Genomic DNA, 21,317 nt, shown 5'->3' on the forward strand with positions numbered 1-21,317 from the left:
GGTCAGAGTCTTAAATGGGCTAAAGGCCAGTCCTCACTGCCCTACATGCTTGTTTATAACACAGGGCAAGTCTTGGGCTCTCTAAGCCCTTGAGACCCCAGCAGTGGCACATCCTGCTGAAGACAACGGTGTTGGCAACCCCAGGTTCCAAAGCGAGTGCAAGGGAATTAGTCACAAGAATTGGTGCTCCAGTGGGGACCAGATTCTCTTCTAAGCAAAAAAAGAGTTTGGGAAAAACTATAATCAGGATGCTGGCCCAGACCCCAGAAACAGAAGCTGGGTGGGGTGGGGTGGGAAGGCTGGCAGGAGGGAAGCTGAGCTGCCTGCCTTAGGCTAACCTCAAAAATCTTTCATCAAGTCCCTTCTCAAACCTAGTTGCAGGTGTCCCCACCCTTAGCACCCCCTCCTGCACTGCCCAAGCCCTCAGGGTGATCTTCAGGGAGGGAAGCAGCAAGTGGGACTCCAGCCTCAGGCCTGGGGCAAGAGTTAGAGGGATGCAGGAGCAAGTCAGGGGTCAGAGGGCACAGGGCACTGGAGGCGTTAACTGTGAAGTACTGGTTACAGGCATGAAGGAAGGGTACCTCAGTCACCATAGTGAAGTGGAAAAACCTCTTCTGGGAGTAGAGGGAAAAACAAAGAGAAAAGTCGGCAAAGAGAACAAAGATGAGGCCAGAGCCTCAACGGGGAAGGATGCAGGCTTGCGCTCTGCTGGGCCACCCCTTTCCCACGGCTGTTCCTAAAGCCCCCCTCTGCTGCCCTCCACCTCACCTTGGCTGCACTTCGCAGATGGTCGTAGTACACTTCCTCGATAGCCTGGAAGTAGATGACCCCCTTCAACTTCGTCTCATGCTTATCTGCAAAGGAACGAAGGCCAGGCTGAGCAGCCCCGAGCACAGAATGCTGCTGGCCTGAGCTCACTCTCCATCTGAGAAATGGGTGATGGTCCTAGCTCCCCAGGGCACCAAAATGAAGTCTGAAAGGGTACCCTGAAGATAGCAGTAATGCTCAGCCTCCCTCACAAGTAGAGAATTGCAAAGCAGCTCTCTTCAGAGGCAGGGTCTCATAAAAAGAAGCCAGTTTAGTGGTGCTTGCCTTTAATCCCAGCACTGAGGAGGCTGAGGTAGGAGGACTGCCATGAGTTTGACGCCAGGCTAGGCTACAGAGCAAGTTCTAGGTCTGGGCTAGAGTGAGAACTTGCCTTGGGGGAGGGGGAGAAAGTGTTGAGTAGGGCAATGCTGGAGGACTTGGGGAGCTGAAGCAGAAGGAGCACAATTTTTTTGTTGTTGTATGGGTTTTGTTTTGTTTTGTTTTGAGGTAGAGTCTCACTCTAGCCCATGCTGACCTGGTACTCACTCTGTTGTCCCAGGCTGGCCTGAAACTCACAATGATCCTCCTACCTTTGTCTCCTGAGTGCTGGGATTAAAGGCATGAGCCACCATACCCAACACAGCAACACTGATCACAAGTTTGAGGCCAGCCTGGATGATACAGTAAATCCTAGGCCTGTCTGGCTTACATAATGAAATCCTGTCTCAAAAAGAAAAAAGAGGGCTGGAGAAAAGATGGTTTAGCCGTTAAGGTGCTTGCTGCCAAAGACAAAAGACTCAGGTTCAATTCCCCAGTTAAAAAAGCCAGATGTACAAGGTAGTGCATATGCTTGTGCCACCTAATGAGCATTTGAGATCTTGCATGCTTTCTGGCTTACGTGGGATCTAGAGTGGTCCTTAGGCTTTGCAGGCAAGCGCCTTAACTGCCAAGCCATCTCTCCAGCCCTAATATACATACATACATACATACATACATACATACACACACACACACACATTTTAAAAAGCACTCAGGGGCTGGAGAGATGGCTTAGCAGTTAGGCATTTGCCTGTGAAGCCTAAAGACCTTGGTTTGAGGCTCAATTCTCCAGGACCCACGTTAGCCAGATGCACAAGATGGTGTATGTATCTGGAGTTTGTTTGCAGTGGCTGGATGCCCTGGCTCGTCCATTCATTCTATTTGCCTCTTTCTCTGTCTGTTACCCTCAAATAAATAAATAAATAATAAATAACTTTTAAAAAACACTCAGAAAGCAGAGCTGAGGTCAGGGCATAGCACACAGCATCTGAGAAAGCAACTGGCAGAGCAGAGGTGACCACTTGGTATGGAAGACCAGGAGGAGAAGCCCCTGAGCAGGACAAACACTGCTCAGACGGCACAGCTCAGCACCAGCCAGAGGCGTACAGGAAAGGGCACCGCAATCACAGCGCTCCCTGTGGGCTCTTTCCCGCCCCTGGTTATTTCTGGCCCAAGCACTGAGCGGCTCGCAGCACTGTGTCCCTGCTCCAGCCTCTGGGGTGCTGCTGCTCACGTGCCCCACACGGAGGATGGACTGCCGGAAGCGAGCCTCATCCTGCTACTTCTCCACGGCTCCTCCTCGGAACCTGTCTCCTTGCCTCGGCAAAGCCCATTCGCACCCTTGTGTCAGTGTGTCCGTCTAGCTTGTCTCATGGCTTCACCTGCACCAGCCAAGGCTGTCAACCCAGCTGAGCTTCTCCCTGTCCCCTTACCACTTCACTCGATGTACCCAGGAATGTTCTCTTGCCCATATTCTTACCAACTCATAAGCAACCTTCAAGACCTACCCTGAAGATGTTACCCCACCACAATGAAGAGTCGTGAGCCCTCTGCGTAGACTCCCCATACTGAATCTGAACCTTCTGTTGTTCCTCCCTAGGTCTCCCTCCAGTACTAACAGCTATGCGCCAGGCACACAGCAGGTGTTCAGTGTGGAAGGATCAAATCCTAGACACTAGCACGCAGAAAGAAGTCACAAATCCTTCCCCTACAACCTACAACGTGGCGGGAAGGAGGCAGTCACGCGGCCTCGTGGCTCGCCAGTGTGGCGGGGAGTTCCAGGAGCACACATACACGAGGGTGGTGCGAGTATGCAACGCGACAGCGCATTCAGCGCACCCGGCAACGTTGGGCACATAACGTGGCATCTGTCACTACACCGTTATGCCCTGGCTGATGTTACATGGCAGACAGACCCAGGATGACAACAGCAGCTTAGAGGAGGTGGGAACCACTCCAGCTACAGTGGAGCCTCAGAAGACTTTACAGAGGAAGTGTCTGCTGTGACTCTGTCCTGCGGTGAGGGGCTTCCACTAAGTAGCAGGCGCAGGGTGCAGGCCCAGCGGACAAGACACTGCCAGGTCCTGGAGTAGCCCCACTCCCAGCTCCAGCACTTCCTCCTTGGCACAAGGACCAGGCTCCAGGCCTGGCCACCCTCCAGTCCCTGTTCTCTCCCGCTCCTTCCCTCACTGGAAATAGTAACACACTCCTGCCCACTTCCTTCCCGCCCACCTATCTTTGGGCTTGGGCAATCTGGCTCTGGCCCCGTGTGCAGCAGCAAGCCGTCTCTCTACAAGCCCCAATCTCCCAGTCGAATGGCTTTCGGGCCACATCATTCTTGGCCTTCCTGCAGCATCTTTCATCGCCGGTGACACCTCTGACTTGCAAATGTCTGCTCCCTCGGCTGGCCTTTACCCCTTTCTGCTACTCGCCTCAACTTCGTCTCTTTTTGTTTCATAGACACAAAGTAAGGTCACATGTGCCAAGTGCCAACCCAGCACCTGGCACATGGTCAGTGTTGGCTTCTTGCCTCTTGCCCTTCTGAATCTGCTGGTCTCTCTTCCCCTCAGCTAGGAGCTGAGACAACAGGCAATTTACTTAGCCTCTCTGAGCCTCATTTTCCTTTATCTGTAAAATGGGTGCATAGCATGATGCCTTGTCAGCAAACCTACTGTGCTTTGTTTTAACTCTCTGCTCAGTGTCTGCTTTCCTGACAATAAGCTCCAAGAAAAAGAATGAAGCCACCTTTCTTGTCACCAGAATCTAAAATAGTACCTGGAATGTATTAGATGTTCAATGACACTGCAGAGTAAATAAGTGAATGAGACAGTGAGTGAACAAATAGAAGGGAACCAGGTAATCTTTAAGAAGGGGAGGTCAAGGACTATCTGAGCCTCTGGCCCTCTACTAGGAAGCTTAGCCTCCTTTTAGTAGACCAGTTACCCCAGGTGTTGGCACCCAAGGGTCCCAGCTGTGACTGGATCCATGGTAGTCCTGTAGGAACTCACCTACATAATAAGAGAGAGTGCGCTTGAGCCGGTCGAAGACAAACCAGCGCTTCTTCCATGACTTAATCTTCCCGCCCATCTTGACCAAGTAGCCACGGCAGACCTGTGAGAAGCGGAGTGAGGACACAGTGGTGCAGCCCTGAACCTCTGTCCCCAAGCAGCCTCCTCCAGTATGTGGCGCCTGGGTCTGGATCTGCGGTAGCTGCCTTCAACATCTCTCCCTGGGACAGTCTTGGCTAGGTTGGGACAGTAACTGAAGCCGGTACTCCAAGGCCCCAGGAGGTACCTCTAATTACAGGGCCCTCTCCCCAGCAGCCTGGCCCATGCAAGCCTGGTACCTTGCTGCTGAGCACCACATGCAGACAGGTGTCTACTCCATGGCCTGACGACTCGATATGGGTCTTCAAGTCAAAGTCCTCCTTCCGGATGGGCAGGTAGCGTGTCAGGGGCCGGGCCTGGAGGCAGAGGGCAGGCTTAGCAGAAGATCTTCTCTCCCCCATCACTCTCTTGTTCGGGACCCTTGTTTCACTTTTCTTTCTTTCTTTTTTTTTTTTTTTTTTCCTGAGGTAGGGTTTCACTCTAGCCCAGGCTGACCTGGAATTCACTATGTAGTCTCAGGGTGACCTTGAACTCATGGCGATCCTCCTACCTCTGCCTCCCGAGTGTTGGGATTAAAGCGTGTACCGCCACGCCACGCCCAGCCCTTGCTTCAGTTTTTTTTTTTTTTTATATTTGGAGTAACATTTTTAATTCAAAAGCAAATTGTTCAAGGATCATTAACAATGAAAAATTGTTGACAGCAAAATATCTTGTTTTATAATACTATGACAAAATACCTGAGGTAGTTGTATTTTGACTGTTTCAGAGGTTTCAATCTAGTCACTGTCATACCCCATCACCTTGGACCTGTGACTAGGCAGAACATCATCCCAGGGAGCTGCTCACACCACAGTGGAAGGAAAGCGAGGACAGAGGAGGGACAGGGGTCCCAATATGCATTCCCCAGACATGCCTCCAATGGCTTCTCGCCTTCAACTAGGCCCTGTCTCCTGAGTGTTCCCCAGTGTTACCATCAGCTGCGGATAAGCCTTTAGCACATGAGCTTCCGGGTGACACTTAACATCCAAACCACAACATGAAGGTTCACCACGTTATCTTGGGGTCAAAAACTCTGTCCCATAAAAAACAGTAGCAGTGGCAATGATGAACTGTGCTAGAACGAAGCCTGTGGGATCCCGACAAAGCTCAGTTCCCTGCAGTTCCTCAAAGTACCAGCGTCTCTTACAAGGCCCCATAAGAAATGATCCTCGTACAATGATGCCCATCTGAAATTACCTAGCTCCTTCTTATCTGTGTCCCCACCACATAATAAAAGACTATTTATTTATTTACTTTTTAGTTTTCAACGTAGGGTCTCACTCTAGCTCAGGCTGACCTGGAATTCCCTAAGTAGTCTCAGGGTGGCCTCGAATTCATGGCGATCTTCCTACCTCTGCCTCCCTAGTGCTGGGATTAAGGGCATGCACCACCACGCCTGGCTCAATAAAAGAATCTTGAGAGAAGGAGCCTTGTCTATGAGTGCACCATTTTATCTACAGCATCTATCATTGTCTGATGCATGAAGCCATCACCACTTCTTGGTCTGATTGGGAAAAAGGAAAAGTGGTTACAACCTGTGAGGGAATTTAGCTGTAGAAGAGAGACGTCATATAGGAGTTTAAAATAGTAGGCACAAAGAGAAGGAATCAGGCTGCCTCAAAACAATTTATAGAGGCCTCCTTTGCACCAGATAAGTAGGGCAGGGACCCATGGTACAAATTGGTTTCTGGGGCCTACCTTTAGCAGGGGTATGGAATGGGTGGTTCTTTAGAAGGAGCTATGTGATAAAACCATGAACTATTTCGGTATGTATAGAGGAACTTGTAGCTTGAGCCTATGGTTCTGGCTGAGGGCTGAGGCATGTCTGTCTGGATGTGGCCAGGAAAACATGGGACAGGCTGGATAGAAGTTCATTTGCATAGAACTGACTCAAGGTGTGTCCTATGTTAGATGCCTGCTTGTCTGATGACGTGGTGGGCAAGGTGGTCACACATTCACCTGCTGGTGATATGCAGAAGCAGGGTCACTTGCACATCGTGAATGACAATGCTGAATGGGATACACACTTTCTCTAGAAAGCACATTTTACAAACTAAACATAAAGCCACCATGTAACCCAGCAACTGCACTCCTTGGCATTTGTCCCAGAGAAATGAGACTTCTGTTCACCCTGTGAAGTCTAAGGACTCATGTTCAACTCTCCTGATCCCCCTTGCTTAGTTTTTTTTTTTTTTGAAGATTTTTTTTTTAATTTTTATTAGTATTTTCCATGATTATAAAAAAATATCCCATGGTAATTCCCTCCCTCCCCACACTTTCCCCTTTGAAATTCCATTCTCCATCATATTACCTCCCCATCTCAATCATTGTACTTACATATATACAACATCAACCTATTATTGCTTCAGTTTTAAATTCTCTACAGCTTCACATCACTTCCTCCTAACCCTCATGTCTGTCACTGGTTTCCCAGGGCTATGGCAAAAGTGCAGACCATCAGGCCTGTACTGACTCTAGGCCCAGGCAGCATGCTAAACACCTCCTTGCCTTAGTTCTCCCACCTATGGCCAGCCCACAGCCATAGCTGTCTTCTTTTATTTTTTTTTTTTGTTTGTTTTTATTTATTTATTTGAGAGCGACAGACAGAAATAGGGAGAGAGAGAGAGAGAGAGAATGAGCGTGCCAGAGCCACCAGCCACTGCAAACGAACTCCAGATGCGTGCGCCCCCTTATGCATCTGGCTAACGTGGGTCCTGGGGAATTGAGCCTCAAACCAGGGTCCTTAGGCTTCATAGGCAAGTGCTTAACCACTAAGCCATTTCTTCAGCCCCATAGCTGTCTTCTCTCTGGCCCTTCTCTCCCTCTTGAGCTGACAGAATAAGCGAGAGGTCAGATATGTGCATGTGCTCCAGGAAAAGAAATCCAAGCCGGGTGTGGTGGCGTACACCTTTAATCCCAGCGCTAGGGAGGCAGAGGTAGAACTGCCTTGAGTTCAAGGTTACCTTGAGACTACATAGTGGTGGTGCACATCTTTAATCCCAACACTCGAGGGAGGCAGAGGGAGGAGGATCACCTTGAGTTCAAGGCCACCCTGAGAGTACATAGTGAATTCCAGGTCAGCTTGGGTTGGAGCAAGAGACCCTACCTTGAAAAAAGAAAAGAAAAGAAATTTGCTTTCAAGGGGCGTGCCTCAGTTGGTAGTGTGCTTTCTCAGCATGCACAAAGCCTTTTCAACCCCCAGCATAAAAGCAGGTATGATAGTGCACACTAAACTCAGCACTTGAGAGGTAAAAGCAGGAATATCAAAAATTCAAAATTAGCCAGGCGTGGTGGCGCACGCCTTTGATCCCAGCACTGGGGAGGCAGAGGTAGGAGGATCCTCCTGAGTTCGAGGCTGCCCTTAGACTCCATAGTGAATTCCAGGTCAGCTCTGAGCTACAGTGAGACCCTACCTCGAAAAACCAAAAAAAAAAGTTCAAAGTTATCCTTGGCCACACAGAAGTTAGAAGTCAGCCTGGGCTATGTGAGACCCTGCCTCAAAAGAAAAAAAACCCTCTGCTCTTTCAGGCTGGGGGGACAGCTCAGTAGTAGAACACTTGCTACCATGTTCACTGCCATGGGTCCCATCCCCAGCAAAAATGATTTAAATAGAATATAACAGAAAATCTGCACCGGGCATGGTGCATGCCTTTAATCCCAGCACTAGGAAGGCTGAGGTAGAAGGATTGCTATGAGTTCAAGGCCAGCCTGAGAGACTACAGAATGAATTCCAGGTCAGCCTGGGCTAGAGTAAGTCCCTACCTCAAAAAGCAAAAAAAAAATCTGTTAAGCAACTGCTTGCTCAAGGGACTTTGAGTTACAGCTGTTTTCTTTCTTTCTCTCTCTCTCTTTCTTTTTAAAATACTTTATTTATTTATTTACAAGCACAGAGGTACAGAGAGAATGAGTATGGGTACACCAGGGCCTCCAGCTACTGCAAACGAGCCCCAGATGCCTGTGCCACTTTGTGTATCTGGCTTTACATGGGTACTGGGGAATTGAACCTGGGTTGTTAGGCTTCATAGGCAAGTGCCTTAACCACTGGACCATTTCTCTACCCCACATCTCTCTGTGACACAAATACTTTATACTAATCACTATGATCTATTCTGCCTCTGTTACTAACCAGAACTAGTGAACTGAAATATTTTTCTGCATTTCCTTTCCCAGAAAAAATTTAAAATCACAAGTAAAGGAAATGCTATAAATTACTTAAAAAAAAATAATAAAATGGCCGGGTGTGGTGGCGCACGCCTTTAATCCCAGCACTTCGGGAGGCAGAGGTAAGAAGATTGTCACGAGTTCGAGGCCACCCTGAGACCAAATAGTGAATTCCAGGTCAGCCTGAGCTAGAGTGAGACCCTACCTCGAAAACAAAAATAGTAATAATAAATAAATTAATTAAGAAAATAAGAAAATGCACAACTACAGGAGGAAATGTAAAAATGGGGTAAGTGCAGTCCCCTCCCATATCAGACTCTGGTGGCGGGAGGAGGGAGTTCCAGAACTGTCACAAATTGGGGCAGGAAGGAGGAATTAGGTTTCACCAAGATTTACAACTAGAGTTCCTCATTGTTTCTGGGGACCATTTGGGGACCCTCATAGAAAATAAAAGAACTGTGATTGCTGGTCACCACTACAGGGAGAGCCAAAAGGACTTCTACCTTGGGGAAGCCAATGGAGACCCAGTTGGAGGGGACAGTCCATCTGAGTACTACAGGTCCTCACAAGTCAGGCTCAGGGGCCAGAGACTTAGATGGGTATCTTTGCCCATCCTGTTCCTCCTGCTACCTGCCCACATCTCCCAGGCAAGGGCTTGTCTTAAACAAGGATAGATTCCTGCCCAAAAAAGAAGCTACTGGAAGTCTCTCCTAGAGATGTAACCCAAAAGTCAGGGTGAAGCTGTCCACTGATGGTGGGGACTAGAGACAGGAAGTCCTTAGAGGGGAGCTTATAGGGACATGAAGGAGTACCAGACTCGCAAAGCAGGTACGAGGCTATGGGCGGCCAGGGACAGCCACCCTGTTCCCTTTTTTCATGTTTTCTTTTTACTTGTTTGCATGGGCATACACGTGTGCATGTGTCAGGACCTCTTACTTCTGCAAATACACAACAGACACCTGTGCCCCTTTTCTGCACCTGCCATCCTAGCTCTCCACTCTTGGTTTCTATCTCTAGAGGCCTGTCCAGACCCTAGCCTAACAACCATACCCTTCCCTTCCCCTTCACTCATTTCCTTCTCTCTCAATATGATTTTGTTGTAGTTGTTTTAAAGGGTTTTTTTTGTTGTTGTTGTCGTTGTTGTTATTGTTTTTTTTCGAGGCAGGGTCTCACTCTGGCCCAGGCTGACCTGGAATTCACTATGTAGTCTCAGGGTGGCCTCAAACTCACAGCGATCCTCCTACCTCTGCCTTCTGAGTGCTGTGATTAAAGGTGTTTAGTGTTTTGTGGCTGTTTTTTTAACCTTTCCTGGCCCAAGATTTGTAGGTGGCAACATCTCCATACCTTATCTAACCCTCAACATACAGACAATGGCTTGAAGGAGCCCTAGTGTTTCTGGAAACTAATGAATACCATGTGCCAAGCAAATAGCAGTCTTTTCTAGAGAACAGACTTAATGCCCAGCAGAGAGACCAGAGATATTCCTACTCCTCCACAGCCTCACCATCAAGCCAGCCACCCCAACTACCACTGTACCTGCCAATCACTCACCTGAGAAAACTGCTTCTCCCGCATCTTCACCTCCTTTTCCACCAGCTGCTGCCGGCGGGCACTCTCGCTCTGCAGCCTCCGTTCTACTTGCTCCCGTCTCCGCCGCTCCTCCTCTAGGGCTTGCCGCCGCAACTCCATCTCCCGCTCCTGCCCACAAAGCCAGGGGGATCAGTGTCTTCAGCTGCTCTCTGCGCCTAACTGGGCTGCAGAGGTGCCCACCTCAGATAGCAGCCTGCCTGAGGAGGTGTGATCTTTAAAGCCCATCCTCTCTGGGAGCCCTGCTGGCTAAGGACAGATGCTTTGTAAAAAAAAATTTATTTATTTGACAGAGAAAGAGAGAGAGAGAATGGGTATGCCAGGGCCTCCAGCTACTGCAAATGAACTCCAGAAGGATGTGCACATGCCCTCTTGTGCATCTGGCTAATGTGGGTCCTGGGGAATCGAACCTGGGTCCTTTGGCTTTGCAGGCAAACGCCTTAACTGCTCAGCCATCCCTCCAATCCACAATAGATGCTTTAAAGTGGGATTGCCCTAGCTTCAAAACCTGACTCTGCCACAGCTATGGGCAAAATTACTTAAACTCTCTTAAACTCCCTCATCTGAGAAATGGGCTTCAGTATGCCTAGTCTGGGATTGGAGTGAAAGTTCAGTGAGGTCATGTACACATGTCACCATTGATCCCAGCAGGAAAGTAGCATTCAATAAACAAATGAGGCACTTGTAACTTTATCTGAATTCCTAAAACATGCATTTTTAACATCTTTAAAAAATATTTTACTTACTTATTTGAGCCAGACATAGTGGTGCACGCCTTTAATCTCTGTGATTTTGAGGGCACCCTGAGACTACATAGTGAATTCCAGGTCAGCCTGGGCTAGAGTGGAACCCTACCTTGAAAAACCAATATATATATATATATATATATATATATATATATATATATATATATTTATTTATTTATTTATTTATTTATTTATTTATTTTGAGAGACAGAGAGAGGCAGATAAAGAGAATGAGCATGCCAGAGCCTCTAGCCACTGCAAACTAACTTTAGATGCATGTACCACCTTATGCATCTGGCTTATGCACTTAGGTACTGGGGAATCGAACCTGGGTCCTTAGGCTCCACAAACAAATGCCTTAACCACTAAGCCATCTCTCCAGCCCAACAGCTTTCTTTTTTTTTTTTTTTTTTTTTTTCCTGAGGTGGGATCTTGCACTAGCCTAGGCTGTTCTGGAAATCAGTATAGTCTCAGGTCAGAGTGGCGATCCTCCTACCTCTGCCTCCCAAGTGCTGGGATTAAAGGCATGTGCCAACACTGCTGGCTTTTTTTTTCTTAAGTTGAAGGCAATTAAAAAAAATTTATTATTTATTTATTTGACAGAGAAAGAGGGAAAGAGACACAGAGAGAGAATATGGGCACACCAGGGCTTCCAGCCACTGCAAACAAACTCCAGAAATGTGTGTCCCCTTGTGCAACTGGCTAACGTGGGTCCTGGGGAATCAAACCTGGGTCCTTTGCAGGCAAACACCTTAACTGCTAAGTCACTCCTGTAGCCCCCCCTTTTTTTGACAGCAAGTATATTTGGTAGTTATTCCAGTCACTAATTTAGGGCTATTTGAAACTTCACATGGGTAGCATTTGTGGGTGGACTTCAAACTTAATAGGGAAAAATTATGATTGGAGACCAAGGTCACAATTGAATTTACAAAAATCATTCTGAAGGAATTTTAAAAGGATGACTTAACTAATGATAGACTTCTGTATCATTTGCTATCGCCCCAGTTCAAAATTTAGCACAGGGACTTCCCTCAGGATCCCTCCCAGTTGTGAGGACTCCCCCACAGTCAGGTTGGGATTTTCTCTGCTTCTACTCTCTTTTAAAATAAATCCTAATTAAATCATGATTTAAAAAAAACTTAGCACAATCTCCTGCTTTCCCTCGACAAGACAGGCTTATGAATTTCTTTTACTTTGCTATATATGATGCTAAGAAACATTCTCTTTTCACTGGCTTTCTATGCAAATGACCAGTCCCTACTCCGTTTCGGCCTCTATGGCTGCTGGGTCCCATCCTCATCTCAAGTGAGTCACAGTTTAAAAAGAGGTGCTCATCATGAAAACAAATGATCATAAATGTTGGCAGGGATGTGAAAAAAAAGGAACCCTTCTGCACTGCTGGTGGGAATGCAATCTGGTCCAGCCATTGTGGAAAACAGTGTGGAGGTTCCTAAAACAGCTAGAGATTGATCTACCATATGACCCAGCTATAGCACTCCTAGGCATATATCCAAAGGACTCATCTCATTTCCTTAGAAGTACATGCTCAACCATGTTTATTGCTGCTCAATTTATAATAGCTGGGAAATGGAACCAGTCTAGATGTCCCTCAACAGATGAGTGGATAATGAAGATGTGGTACATTTATACAATGGAGTTCTACTCAGCGGTAAAGAAAAATGAAGTTATGAAATTTGCAGAAAAATGGATGGACCTGGAAAGTATTATACTAAGTCAGGTAACCCAGGCCCAGAAAGCCAAGCGCCACATGTTCTCTCTCATATGTGGATCCTAGCTACAGATGACCGGGCTTCTGTGTGAGAATGAAAATACTTAGTAGCAGAGGCCAGTAAGTTGAAAAGGAGACATAAAGGGTGGAGAAAGGAAGGGAGGAGGATACTTAATAGGTTGATATTGTATATATGTAATTACAATGATTGTAATGGGGAGGTAATATGATGGAGAATGGAATTTCAAATGGGAAAGTGTGGGGGTGGGGAGGGAGGGAATTACCATGGGATATATTTTATAATCATGGAAAATGTTAATAAAAATTAAAAATAAATAAAAAATAAAAAAAGAGGTGTTACCTGAACCCAGAAGTAGAGGGAGAGAAGGAGAGTGAAGAGAAGTGTAAAGAATGCAGAGTGCTTCAAACAAGAACAGAACAGCTTCAGCAGACTCTCTAACCTCCCTCCTAGGCAGGTTTCCTCAGCCTGTTCATGCCCAGGATAAGCCCTGGGACCCTCTTTGCCAAGTCTCAGCTCCACACGCACATTAAGGGAATATGACTTCCTTGAGCCTCACCCCAGGGCTCCTGCTCTGGCTTGGACAGCTGCCTCCTCTTCGGTCCTTCTACCTCAAGCCCCCACCTCCTGCTTTTCCTAACTATCCTCCAAAGGAATGCCCTGCTATATAGGCAGACAGGAATCAAAATTCCCTGGGTTCCCACAAGGCTCACAGTCTTGGGGCCCCAAGACTGGAGATACGTGGTTGAACAACGGTGACTGCCGCCCTCTACTCTGTGGAGCTGGGAAGATGTGGCCTTCCACGCCCCATCTGAGGAGCATACACTTTCTATCCCAGAGGAATGCTGCATAGTTAATGTGGGTGGAGGGCTTGGGGTGGAGCACAGGCTGTTGGCAAGAACAGGCAGCTCTGAGCCCACTCCCTGCTGCCTCCTGGCCCCAGTCAGCCTCACCCTGGACTCCATGAGCCGGCTCTTCTCCGCATGAGCTTCCCTCAGCATCTTTTCCATCTCCTCGATCTTGCCCATGTCCAGACCACTGGCACTGGTTGGGAGAAGGAAGAGGAGGCTTATCAAGGAACTGTGGGGGCACCTGGCAGCAATGGAGGACTGGGCATGGCAGTCACCTGGACATGTTGTCAGGGGAGCAGGCTGAGGCGCCCCCCGTGGAGATGCTGGTTTCAGCACTGTCTGAGCTCTCCAGGCTTAGCGTGTCGTAGGCGTGCTCACTCTCCTCCCCACGCTCCCGCCCAGCCGGCAGGTGGTGCAGGATGGAGCGGTGCATGAGTGGGGGGAAGCCTGAGGGGCCTGTGGGGAAGGGTGCTGCCCCGTGAAGGGCATCCCACTGGCACTGAGCCTCTGCTGCCGCTTTCTGCTTCAGCTCAGCCAGCCGTCGCCGCTGCTCCTCAATCACCTGCTGCCCTGCAGGAGAGACCGCGGGAGTCACAGTGGGATACCTACCACGGGGCGGGGAGGACCCCGAGGCACCACAGACGAAGGGAGGAGCAAGCAGGGAGAGGCAACACCGAGCCCCAGCTCCAGGCACGTGGCACTGCCAATGCTCCAGTCGCCTCTATAACTGGCCACCGTCTGGCTTCAGGGTCCTCTCTGCATCCTGGATACCAGATCTGCCCAGGTGGTCCCCAAGCAGCATGCCAGCCAGCTGCCCCAGCTCACAGCTGAGGCCTGCACCATAGATCAGGGCACATGCACCCATCCTGCCATCTGGGACAGGAGGAAGGGAAGTTAACTGGAACCCTTGAGCATCAGGGTGCCCTCACAGGCACCCCACAATGCAGAAGCGAGAGAGACGCAGGAGCAGAGCTGGGACAGCAGGAAGATGAGCTGGGGGGAGGCCAGCCGGGCACCCCAGCCCAACTCAGCTTGGGGCTGCGCCTGCAGGCCGTGGAGCCTGGGCAGGACTCATCATGCGTGCGCTGGGGTTGCCTGGCAAAAGCAATGTCCTCCGTGACTAACTCTCTACCTGCTGGGTCGTCGGGTGAGAGGGGCTCGGCAGGAAGCAACTCGACTGGTGTGGGGGGGGCCCCAGGCAGAGGGTGTAGGAGAGAGATGCAGAGGGGATAAGGAGAGAGAGAGGCACAGACATGGGCTTTCAAAACTACTAAAATGGACACAAGCAACGAGGACTTCTGGTCCCTGAAGTCAGTGTCTCAGGAAACCATTTCTGGAGGGCATCAAATCCAACCCCATACCTCCAATGTCTAGCCCTACTCAGGTCAATAAGGACTTCCCCTTATTGGCTGGGCTTTCTGGGAAGATGTCACAGGGTCACAGCCTCTGTCCCCTGTCCTGGGGTCTTTGGAAAACTATCCTGAAAGCTCTTCTTTAGATGTTCAATCTAAATCCTTTCTGCTCTTGCCCAGATTCCAACGTCAGGAAACACAGCTTGTGACAGGTGTGAGCATGCGTGAGGCAAAGGGGTCCCCCCCACCCCAGGGAGCCACTCACCCTTCTGCTGCAAGGCCAGCTGGCGCTTGGTTTCAATGTCCTGCAGTGTGGCTGCCAGGTTGCGAGGAAGGCTGCCTGTGCCATTCTGGGCGAGCAGAGCACTCTGGAGAGGGGATGGAACACTGGCACCTGGGCTCAGAGGATCCCATCCCCACCCCGAGGCCCACACAGGCAGCCATAGCCTCTGCCCAGCATGACCAGCCTCCATGCCCCCACCACACGGTTTAGGTTTAGGGATTGGCAGACCTTTGGGGATGGACTACGGCCCAGGGTTGCCACGCTGAGCTGGGAGGAAGACGAAGAGGAGCCCGAGGAGGAGGGGAGAGGGCCACTGCGGGTCCGGGGTAAGGGACTGGTGGCCTCGCCATCCATCTTGGAGCGGTAAACCTGGAAGGAAGCGATACTAGCCTGTGACTCCTGACTTCCCTACTAGATGGCACCACATGTCACCTAGGCCAGTTGTGACCTGTGGTACCACCCTGGCACAGGGCCTCTAAGGCCTTGTGGCTCCAGCTGACAACAGAGTTGAGCCACCTGGACTAGCTCAACGGGCAGATGCCATTAGCAGCCTTTCCTCCCTAAGCCAATCCCTGGCCCAATGTCAGGCCTAAGAACAAACCTGTAAATCAACCTATGCAAGGAGTTCAGGTCAACTGGAAAGAGCTGTGCAGGAGACAAGCAGGAGCCAGGCTCCTTCTAGTCCCATCGCTGACACTATGTTACCTTGAGCCCTCCCGAGGCCTGCCTGGGCTTTCCTATCTGCAAAGGAAGAGGCAGACGGGGCTACAAAAGCCAAGCTCCCTCACAGTGCACGCAGTGAACGTGGTCTTTGGAGTCAGCGGCTCTGATTCTCTGCAGAAGCCCTGCTGCTTCCTCGCTGTGTGACTGGGGGAGACACCTTAGCCTCCCAGCACCCCGGCCTTTCATCTGTACACTGAGAGCCGACACCATCCAATTCAAAGGCCTGTGGTGGGATTAAATGCATCAAAACATGTGCAAGTCTCTAGCCAGCTGGGTATCCAGTTAGAGGTGCCACGTGCGCTAACATGAATCAAACTCCTCCAAAAGAGGACGCAGGACGTTGGCTGGGGTCACAGTCTCAGAGGTGCAGCGCGTTTGCTGAAGAATGCATTCTGAACGGTGGAGTCACGGGCACTGGGGCAGGTCAGCTGAATGAAAGCCGAAGACTGTGGGAGCACCTTTGTTTGCCACCTCTTTTCAGCATATTGCTGGAGGCTTAGGTAGACCCACAACCTCCACGGCAACTCTCAGGAGATAGGTAAGTCCCCAAGGTTGCCACTTCAGAGTACTTGCTCCCTATTCTCTGCCTCCAAGTATTACCCCTTGGGAAGATTAGAAGAACAAGAGACTGGCAGCTCGCTGTCCCAGGACACACTAGCTCCAGATGCAACAGGCCCAAGAGCGAGTCCGGCACCCAGGCTAGGCAAGAAGCTCTGGGGAGGACTCCTTTCCATTGTTCAGTCAATCCCATCCTCTTGGACTCAGAAGCCCAGCTCTCTGACGGCCCAGAGCACCACAATGCAGGATGACTGCCTGGGAAGAGACCCTCACTGCCCTCTCAGAACCCAGAGACCCCTCCTTGCCCTACTGGACTGACCCCATGGCCCAAAGTGCATCGTGTGGTTTAGGGATTGGCAGCAGATTCTCAGAGCAGACAGGAGCAAGACCTTGGCAGGACAGCAGTGTGGGGTTACCTGCAGCTGACGGGAAGCTTTGGCAGGCAGAGGCGGGGGAGAGGTGCGAGGGGAGGCGGCAGGAAGGCCAGTCCCCAGCCCGGCCATCAGCTCCTGGTACCACTGCTCTAAGTCTACAGCAGGGAGCAGCAGCTTCTCCATCTGGAGGGGCAGGGGAAGGGCAAGGATGGAGAGAAAGAAGAAAAAAGAGGAAGAGGAGGGTTGGAGGGAAGGTAAGGAAGGCCATGCAAGGGAAATGGGTAACAAGGTACAGGAAGGAAGAAGGGAAGGAAGAAAGGGAGGGAAGGAAAAAGGGAAGAAAGAAAGGGAGGGAGGGAAGGAGGGAGAAAAGGAAGAAAGGGAGGGAGGGAGAGAAGGAAGGAAGGCAGGCACAAGGAGAAGAGAAAAACAGTGAGAAAACAGTTGCCCTGATTGTGCTAAGGGCACAGAAAAACAGTCAGGGCACAAGTTCCAGAGCACAGACACCGCTATGCCATTCAGCCAGCCAGAGCCTGGAGGTACTAAGCACTGCCCTTGGGCTGGTCTAGAGCAGAGGCCAGTGGGCAGGGGGAACACACAGACAGAGCCAGGCCAACCATGGGGTGGGGGTGGTAAGGACACACAGACCACCAACCTTAGATGAAGGCATGATGGAAGCGAAGGAGGAGGAGGGCAGCATGGGAGGAAGGCAGGTGGTGGGGACCAGGTCCTGGGAGGCAGAAGCCCAGGGAGGCAGGCCTGGCGCAAGGGCGGGGAGCTCGGGCGAGGCGCCCCACATCACTTTTAGCTGCTCAAGCGTCACATACTTGAGGAAAGGCCAGCCACAAGAGGAAATACAAGAGGTTAATGGGAAGAGAACCCAATAGATGGCCCTGCCCACAGGGGAGGAGAAGGGGGTAGGAAGTAGAGGAGAACCGTGTCCTCTCAGTCCAATGCCCTCCTTGGAGAGCTGGAGGCACAGCCTGGCCCTCTCGGGCCATCAGGAGCTGAGGACAGCTCCCAAGGCCGCTGAGAAGAACCACGCTCAACTCCTATGCCAGCTGAAGGTGGATTGCTGGTCCCTGCTCCCACCCAGGCTGAGGGGCAAAGGAGGCCTGTGGACACACTCTGTGGCTGGTACCTCACTGTCAGTCAGGGCCTGGGGGAACCTGCTGGGACAGGTGGCAGAAGCATAGAGGTCCAAGCAAGAGCACAGCTGGAGAACCTCAGCCAGGGTCATATACTCCTAGGATGCTCAGGGCAGGGGACAGAGAAGAGATTAACGGGAGCCAACAAAGTACCCAGCACACCACACTCCATGCCAGGCCCAGGGCCGTCACTCCATGTCAGGGCAAAATCCAGAATGGGGTTGGACTCTCAGCAGGTCACTATGGCTAGGAAGGTAGGGGCCTGAAAAGAGCAGGCAGAACTGACTGGTTTGTGTCAAGATTTTTGGACAGTATCTTGCTTCATAGTCCTAGCTGGCCTAGAACTCAATATGTAGCCATGTAGCCCAGGCTGGCCTCAAACTTATGGCAAGCCTCCCACTTCTATACCTCCCAAGTGCTAGAATTACAGGCGTGCATCGCCATGCCCAGCTGAGAACTGACTGGAAGGCTCCTCCCGAGCTCCACTTTGGGGACCTGCTTGGCATTTAATTGCTACAGAGAACTGATCCTTACAGTCTCATCCCTGGGTTGGCCCTAGGCTAGGGCAGGAGAAGCAGCCCAGAGAAAGCCTTCTAAGAGCCTACTGAGGAGTGGAGCACAGATCCCAGAAACCCGCATCTGTCTTCGCCACCCTGGGGACCCCAAAGAGTACCCACACGCAGTACTGCCGCAACATTCCACACAGGCCCCTCGAGCCTCATTCACCAGAAGAGGAGCTGGGAGTTAGTAAAAGGAAATGAAGACACCGCTGGGACCTGAGCAAGACAAGCTCTGGAAAAGAGGCCTTGGCAGAAAGTATCTGAAAGCCTCGGCAGAGCCTGGGGATGAAGCTCGGCTGGTAGACTGCTTGCCTGCTATGTACAAAGCCCCAGGTTCAGCACATTGGGACTCTCCTGAAATCTCACGACTGGGGAGTGGAGTTAGGAGGATCACAAGTTCAAGGTCATCCTTGACTACACAGCGAGTTTAAGACCAGCCTGGGCTAAATGAGACCCTGTCTTTAAAAAAGGGGGATGCTGATGGGCTGGAGAGATGGCTTAGCGCTTAAGTGCTTGCCTGTGAAGCCTAAGGACCCTGGTTTGAGGCTCGTTTCCCCAGGACCCATGTTAGCCAGATGCACAAGGGGGCGCATGCGTCTGGAGTTCGTTTGCAGTGGCTGGAAGCCCTGGTGCGCCCATTCTCTCTCTATCTTTCTCTCCCTCTCTCTCTCTGTCACTTTCAAATGGGGGGGATGCTGGAGAGATGGCAATTGCCCATAAAGCCTAACAACCAGAGTTCCATTCCCAGTGCCCATGTAAATCCAGATGCACAGAGTGGCACATGCGTCTGGAGTCCATTTGCAGTGGCTGAAGGCCCTGGTGCACCCATTCTTCTCTCTCTGCTGGTTGTGGTGGTGCCAACACTTGGGAGGCTGGGGTGGGAGGATCACTGTGAGTTCGAGGCCACCCTGAGACTACATAGTGAATTCCAGGTCAGCCTGGGCTACAGCGAGACCCTACCTCTAAAAACAAAACAAAACAAAAGCCTTGGCAGAAAAATGGGCACCCACTCCCTTAAGAGTTAGTACTCACTAGATTGTGGGCTGGGAGGACGAGGACCATCATTCCCATCACATAAATTTAGGTCCTAGGAATCCACAATGAGCTGCCCCAAAGCATGGGCTCCTCAGCCTGTCTGCCTATCCAGGGTGCCCACTCTAGCTCTAGGACCAGACTGTCCTCTGGAGGCCACAGAAAAAAAGAGAATGAGCCAGAGATTCCAGTGTGTTGTGAGCAGTGGAGAATGGCACGCAGATGCATGCAAATTCAAACGCAAATCAATGCTTATTTCTCATGGATGCCCAGGTGCTGTATGGATGGCAGGATGGCACACTCACACAAACTCCCAAATGCTGCCAGCCAGGAGAAGGAATTGCCATCCACCCTAGGAAGAGCTGTAGGAAGCAGTTTGTGATTGGGTGGGCAGGCAAGCGGGCAGGCAGCAGGCGAAGCAGAGTGCTCAGTCAGCTGGGATTACCTCTTGTGCTTTGGGGCAGAGCAGAGTGGAAGCAGGTGGGGTTAAAGAGACAGAAGAGCCCCCAGCCTGAGAAGACCCTGGGAATGAACCCAGAGCCTTGTTCCCCAGCCCCATCCCTGAGGACTCGGAGATGAGAAGCTGAGCCTACAGAAAGGGTACACAGTAAGTGGTCTCATCCCTCATGCTCAGCCCAGCCACCATGCCCCAAGCTGAAATTGCTCCAGCAGCGAGGCAGAGTGGGGAGAGAAATGTCAGGAAGGCAGCCATGTCCTGGCTGGACCTCCCATGCCAGATATGAAGCCTTGACACAGAACCACTTAAAGGGGCTTCAGTGCCCACTTCTAAGTTGAGTCTGGTTCCAAACTGAAGCCCAGGGAGCCCCAGATGAGAACTCCCAGATCCCTCCCTGTGTTCCCCTTCAAGGTGGGTTTCCTCAGGTCTGTCCCTCAGAGAAACCTCTGAGCTGTCCACCCACCCCGCCGAGGGGCCCCCTGTGCCCCTTATATATATACTCAGCCCCTAAAATGGTAGCATCAGTAAGAACCCAAAAAGCAACTGAAGGGCACATCTGGTAGGCATGTAGAGTCAGATGTCAGCCTCCACGGCCATCCTCTCCAGTTCACAAAGAGCCTCCCAGGCTCCCTGCTGAGCCTAAAGCTGGGACTGACCCAGCCACGGTACCTCTTTGAGTGTTGATGTGTTCTTCGGAAAAGGCCGGCCCCCCGTGAGTGAGTGGTATCTCCTTTCCAGAACCATCAGCTTCTCCTTCTCCTGCAAGCCCAGAACAGCAGAATCAGAGAACAGCAAAGGAGGAACCCTAAGAGATGGCTGGCAATCTCACCCCAGCTTTCTGTACTCACCTTTCCTCACTGCCCCCCAACCCCGCCCGATGCAAGGACAACTACCTTCTGCAGTAGCTGCAGGGTGGCATTCTTGTCCCGGGCCAGGCGCTCAGACTCCTGCACTGCCTGGGCACGGATCTGCCCAGCCTGACTGTCCAAGACGATCAGGCGCTCCTGAGAAAACAGGATGGTTGATCAGGTCTTGGGGAGACAGGGCTGAGCCCAAGGTGAAGCTTGGCTGATCATCTTGTCCAGAGAGTCCACACTCAGTGAACTAACACATTTACCCAAGAGAACAGACTTCAACTGGCTCCTTCCCAGGCTCTTTCCTCCCTCCCTCCCTTCCTCCTGAAACAAGTGCCCCCTGTGCCACTGGGTATGGTAGGCAGAACCCAAACCCTATAAATCTCTCTTCCTTCACACTAGCCAATGGCTCCAGAAGCCTGGTGAGGCTGAACAGCTCACCCGCCCATTCCCCACTGCCATGACCAGAACGCAGGCCTTCCACTTCCTGCCTGGGCACCTCCTGCCTCCTCTCTCTCATTCCAATCTACTTCATGTTCCCACAAAATATTTTTCTCATGTGCCCTTTGAGCCTTGCTTGCTTATCTGACTTTCCTAACTTTTCCCAAAAGA

At 50.9% G+C, this 21,317-nt stretch overlaps 1 protein-coding gene across 8 annotated transcripts in view; it reads right to left on the reverse strand.

Annotated features, from left to right (window-relative positions):
* The window catches only part of Phldb1 (pleckstrin homology like domain family B member 1), a 64,076-nt gene that overhangs the window by 1,448 nt on the left and 41,311 nt on the right, over positions 1 to 21,317 (reverse strand). For 4 of the 8 annotated variants that reach the window (XM_045146242.1, XM_045146241.1, XM_045146243.1 and 1 more), the window contains 12 exons: positions 20,745 to 20,855; positions 20,521 to 20,610; positions 17,310 to 17,480; positions 16,697 to 16,837; positions 15,228 to 15,368; positions 14,982 to 15,084; positions 13,640 to 13,934; positions 13,467 to 13,557; positions 9,984 to 10,130; positions 4,472 to 4,588; positions 4,134 to 4,236; positions 769 to 854 (listed from right to left, as the gene is read on the reverse strand). In XM_045146242.1, coding sequence (XP_045002177.1) covers positions 769 to 854; positions 4,134 to 4,236; positions 4,472 to 4,588; positions 9,984 to 10,130; positions 13,467 to 13,557; positions 13,640 to 13,934; positions 14,982 to 15,084; positions 15,228 to 15,368; positions 16,697 to 16,837; positions 17,310 to 17,480; positions 20,521 to 20,610; positions 20,745 to 20,855 — 1,596 coding nt within the window. The remainder of the gene's footprint in view (positions 1 to 768; positions 855 to 4,133; positions 4,237 to 4,471; positions 4,589 to 9,983; positions 10,131 to 13,466; positions 13,558 to 13,639; positions 13,935 to 14,981; positions 15,085 to 15,227; positions 15,369 to 16,696; positions 16,838 to 17,309; positions 17,481 to 20,520; positions 20,611 to 20,744; positions 20,856 to 21,317) is intronic. The other 4 variants (XM_045146244.1, XM_004667390.2, XM_045146245.1 and 1 more) reach the window with 2 other exon arrangements.

The sequence above is a fragment of the Jaculus jaculus genome, chromosome 3, assembly GCF_020740685.1.
Source record: "Jaculus jaculus isolate mJacJac1 chromosome 3, mJacJac1.mat.Y.cur, whole genome shotgun sequence".
NCBI lineage: Eukaryota > Metazoa > Chordata > Mammalia > Rodentia > Dipodidae > Jaculus > Jaculus jaculus.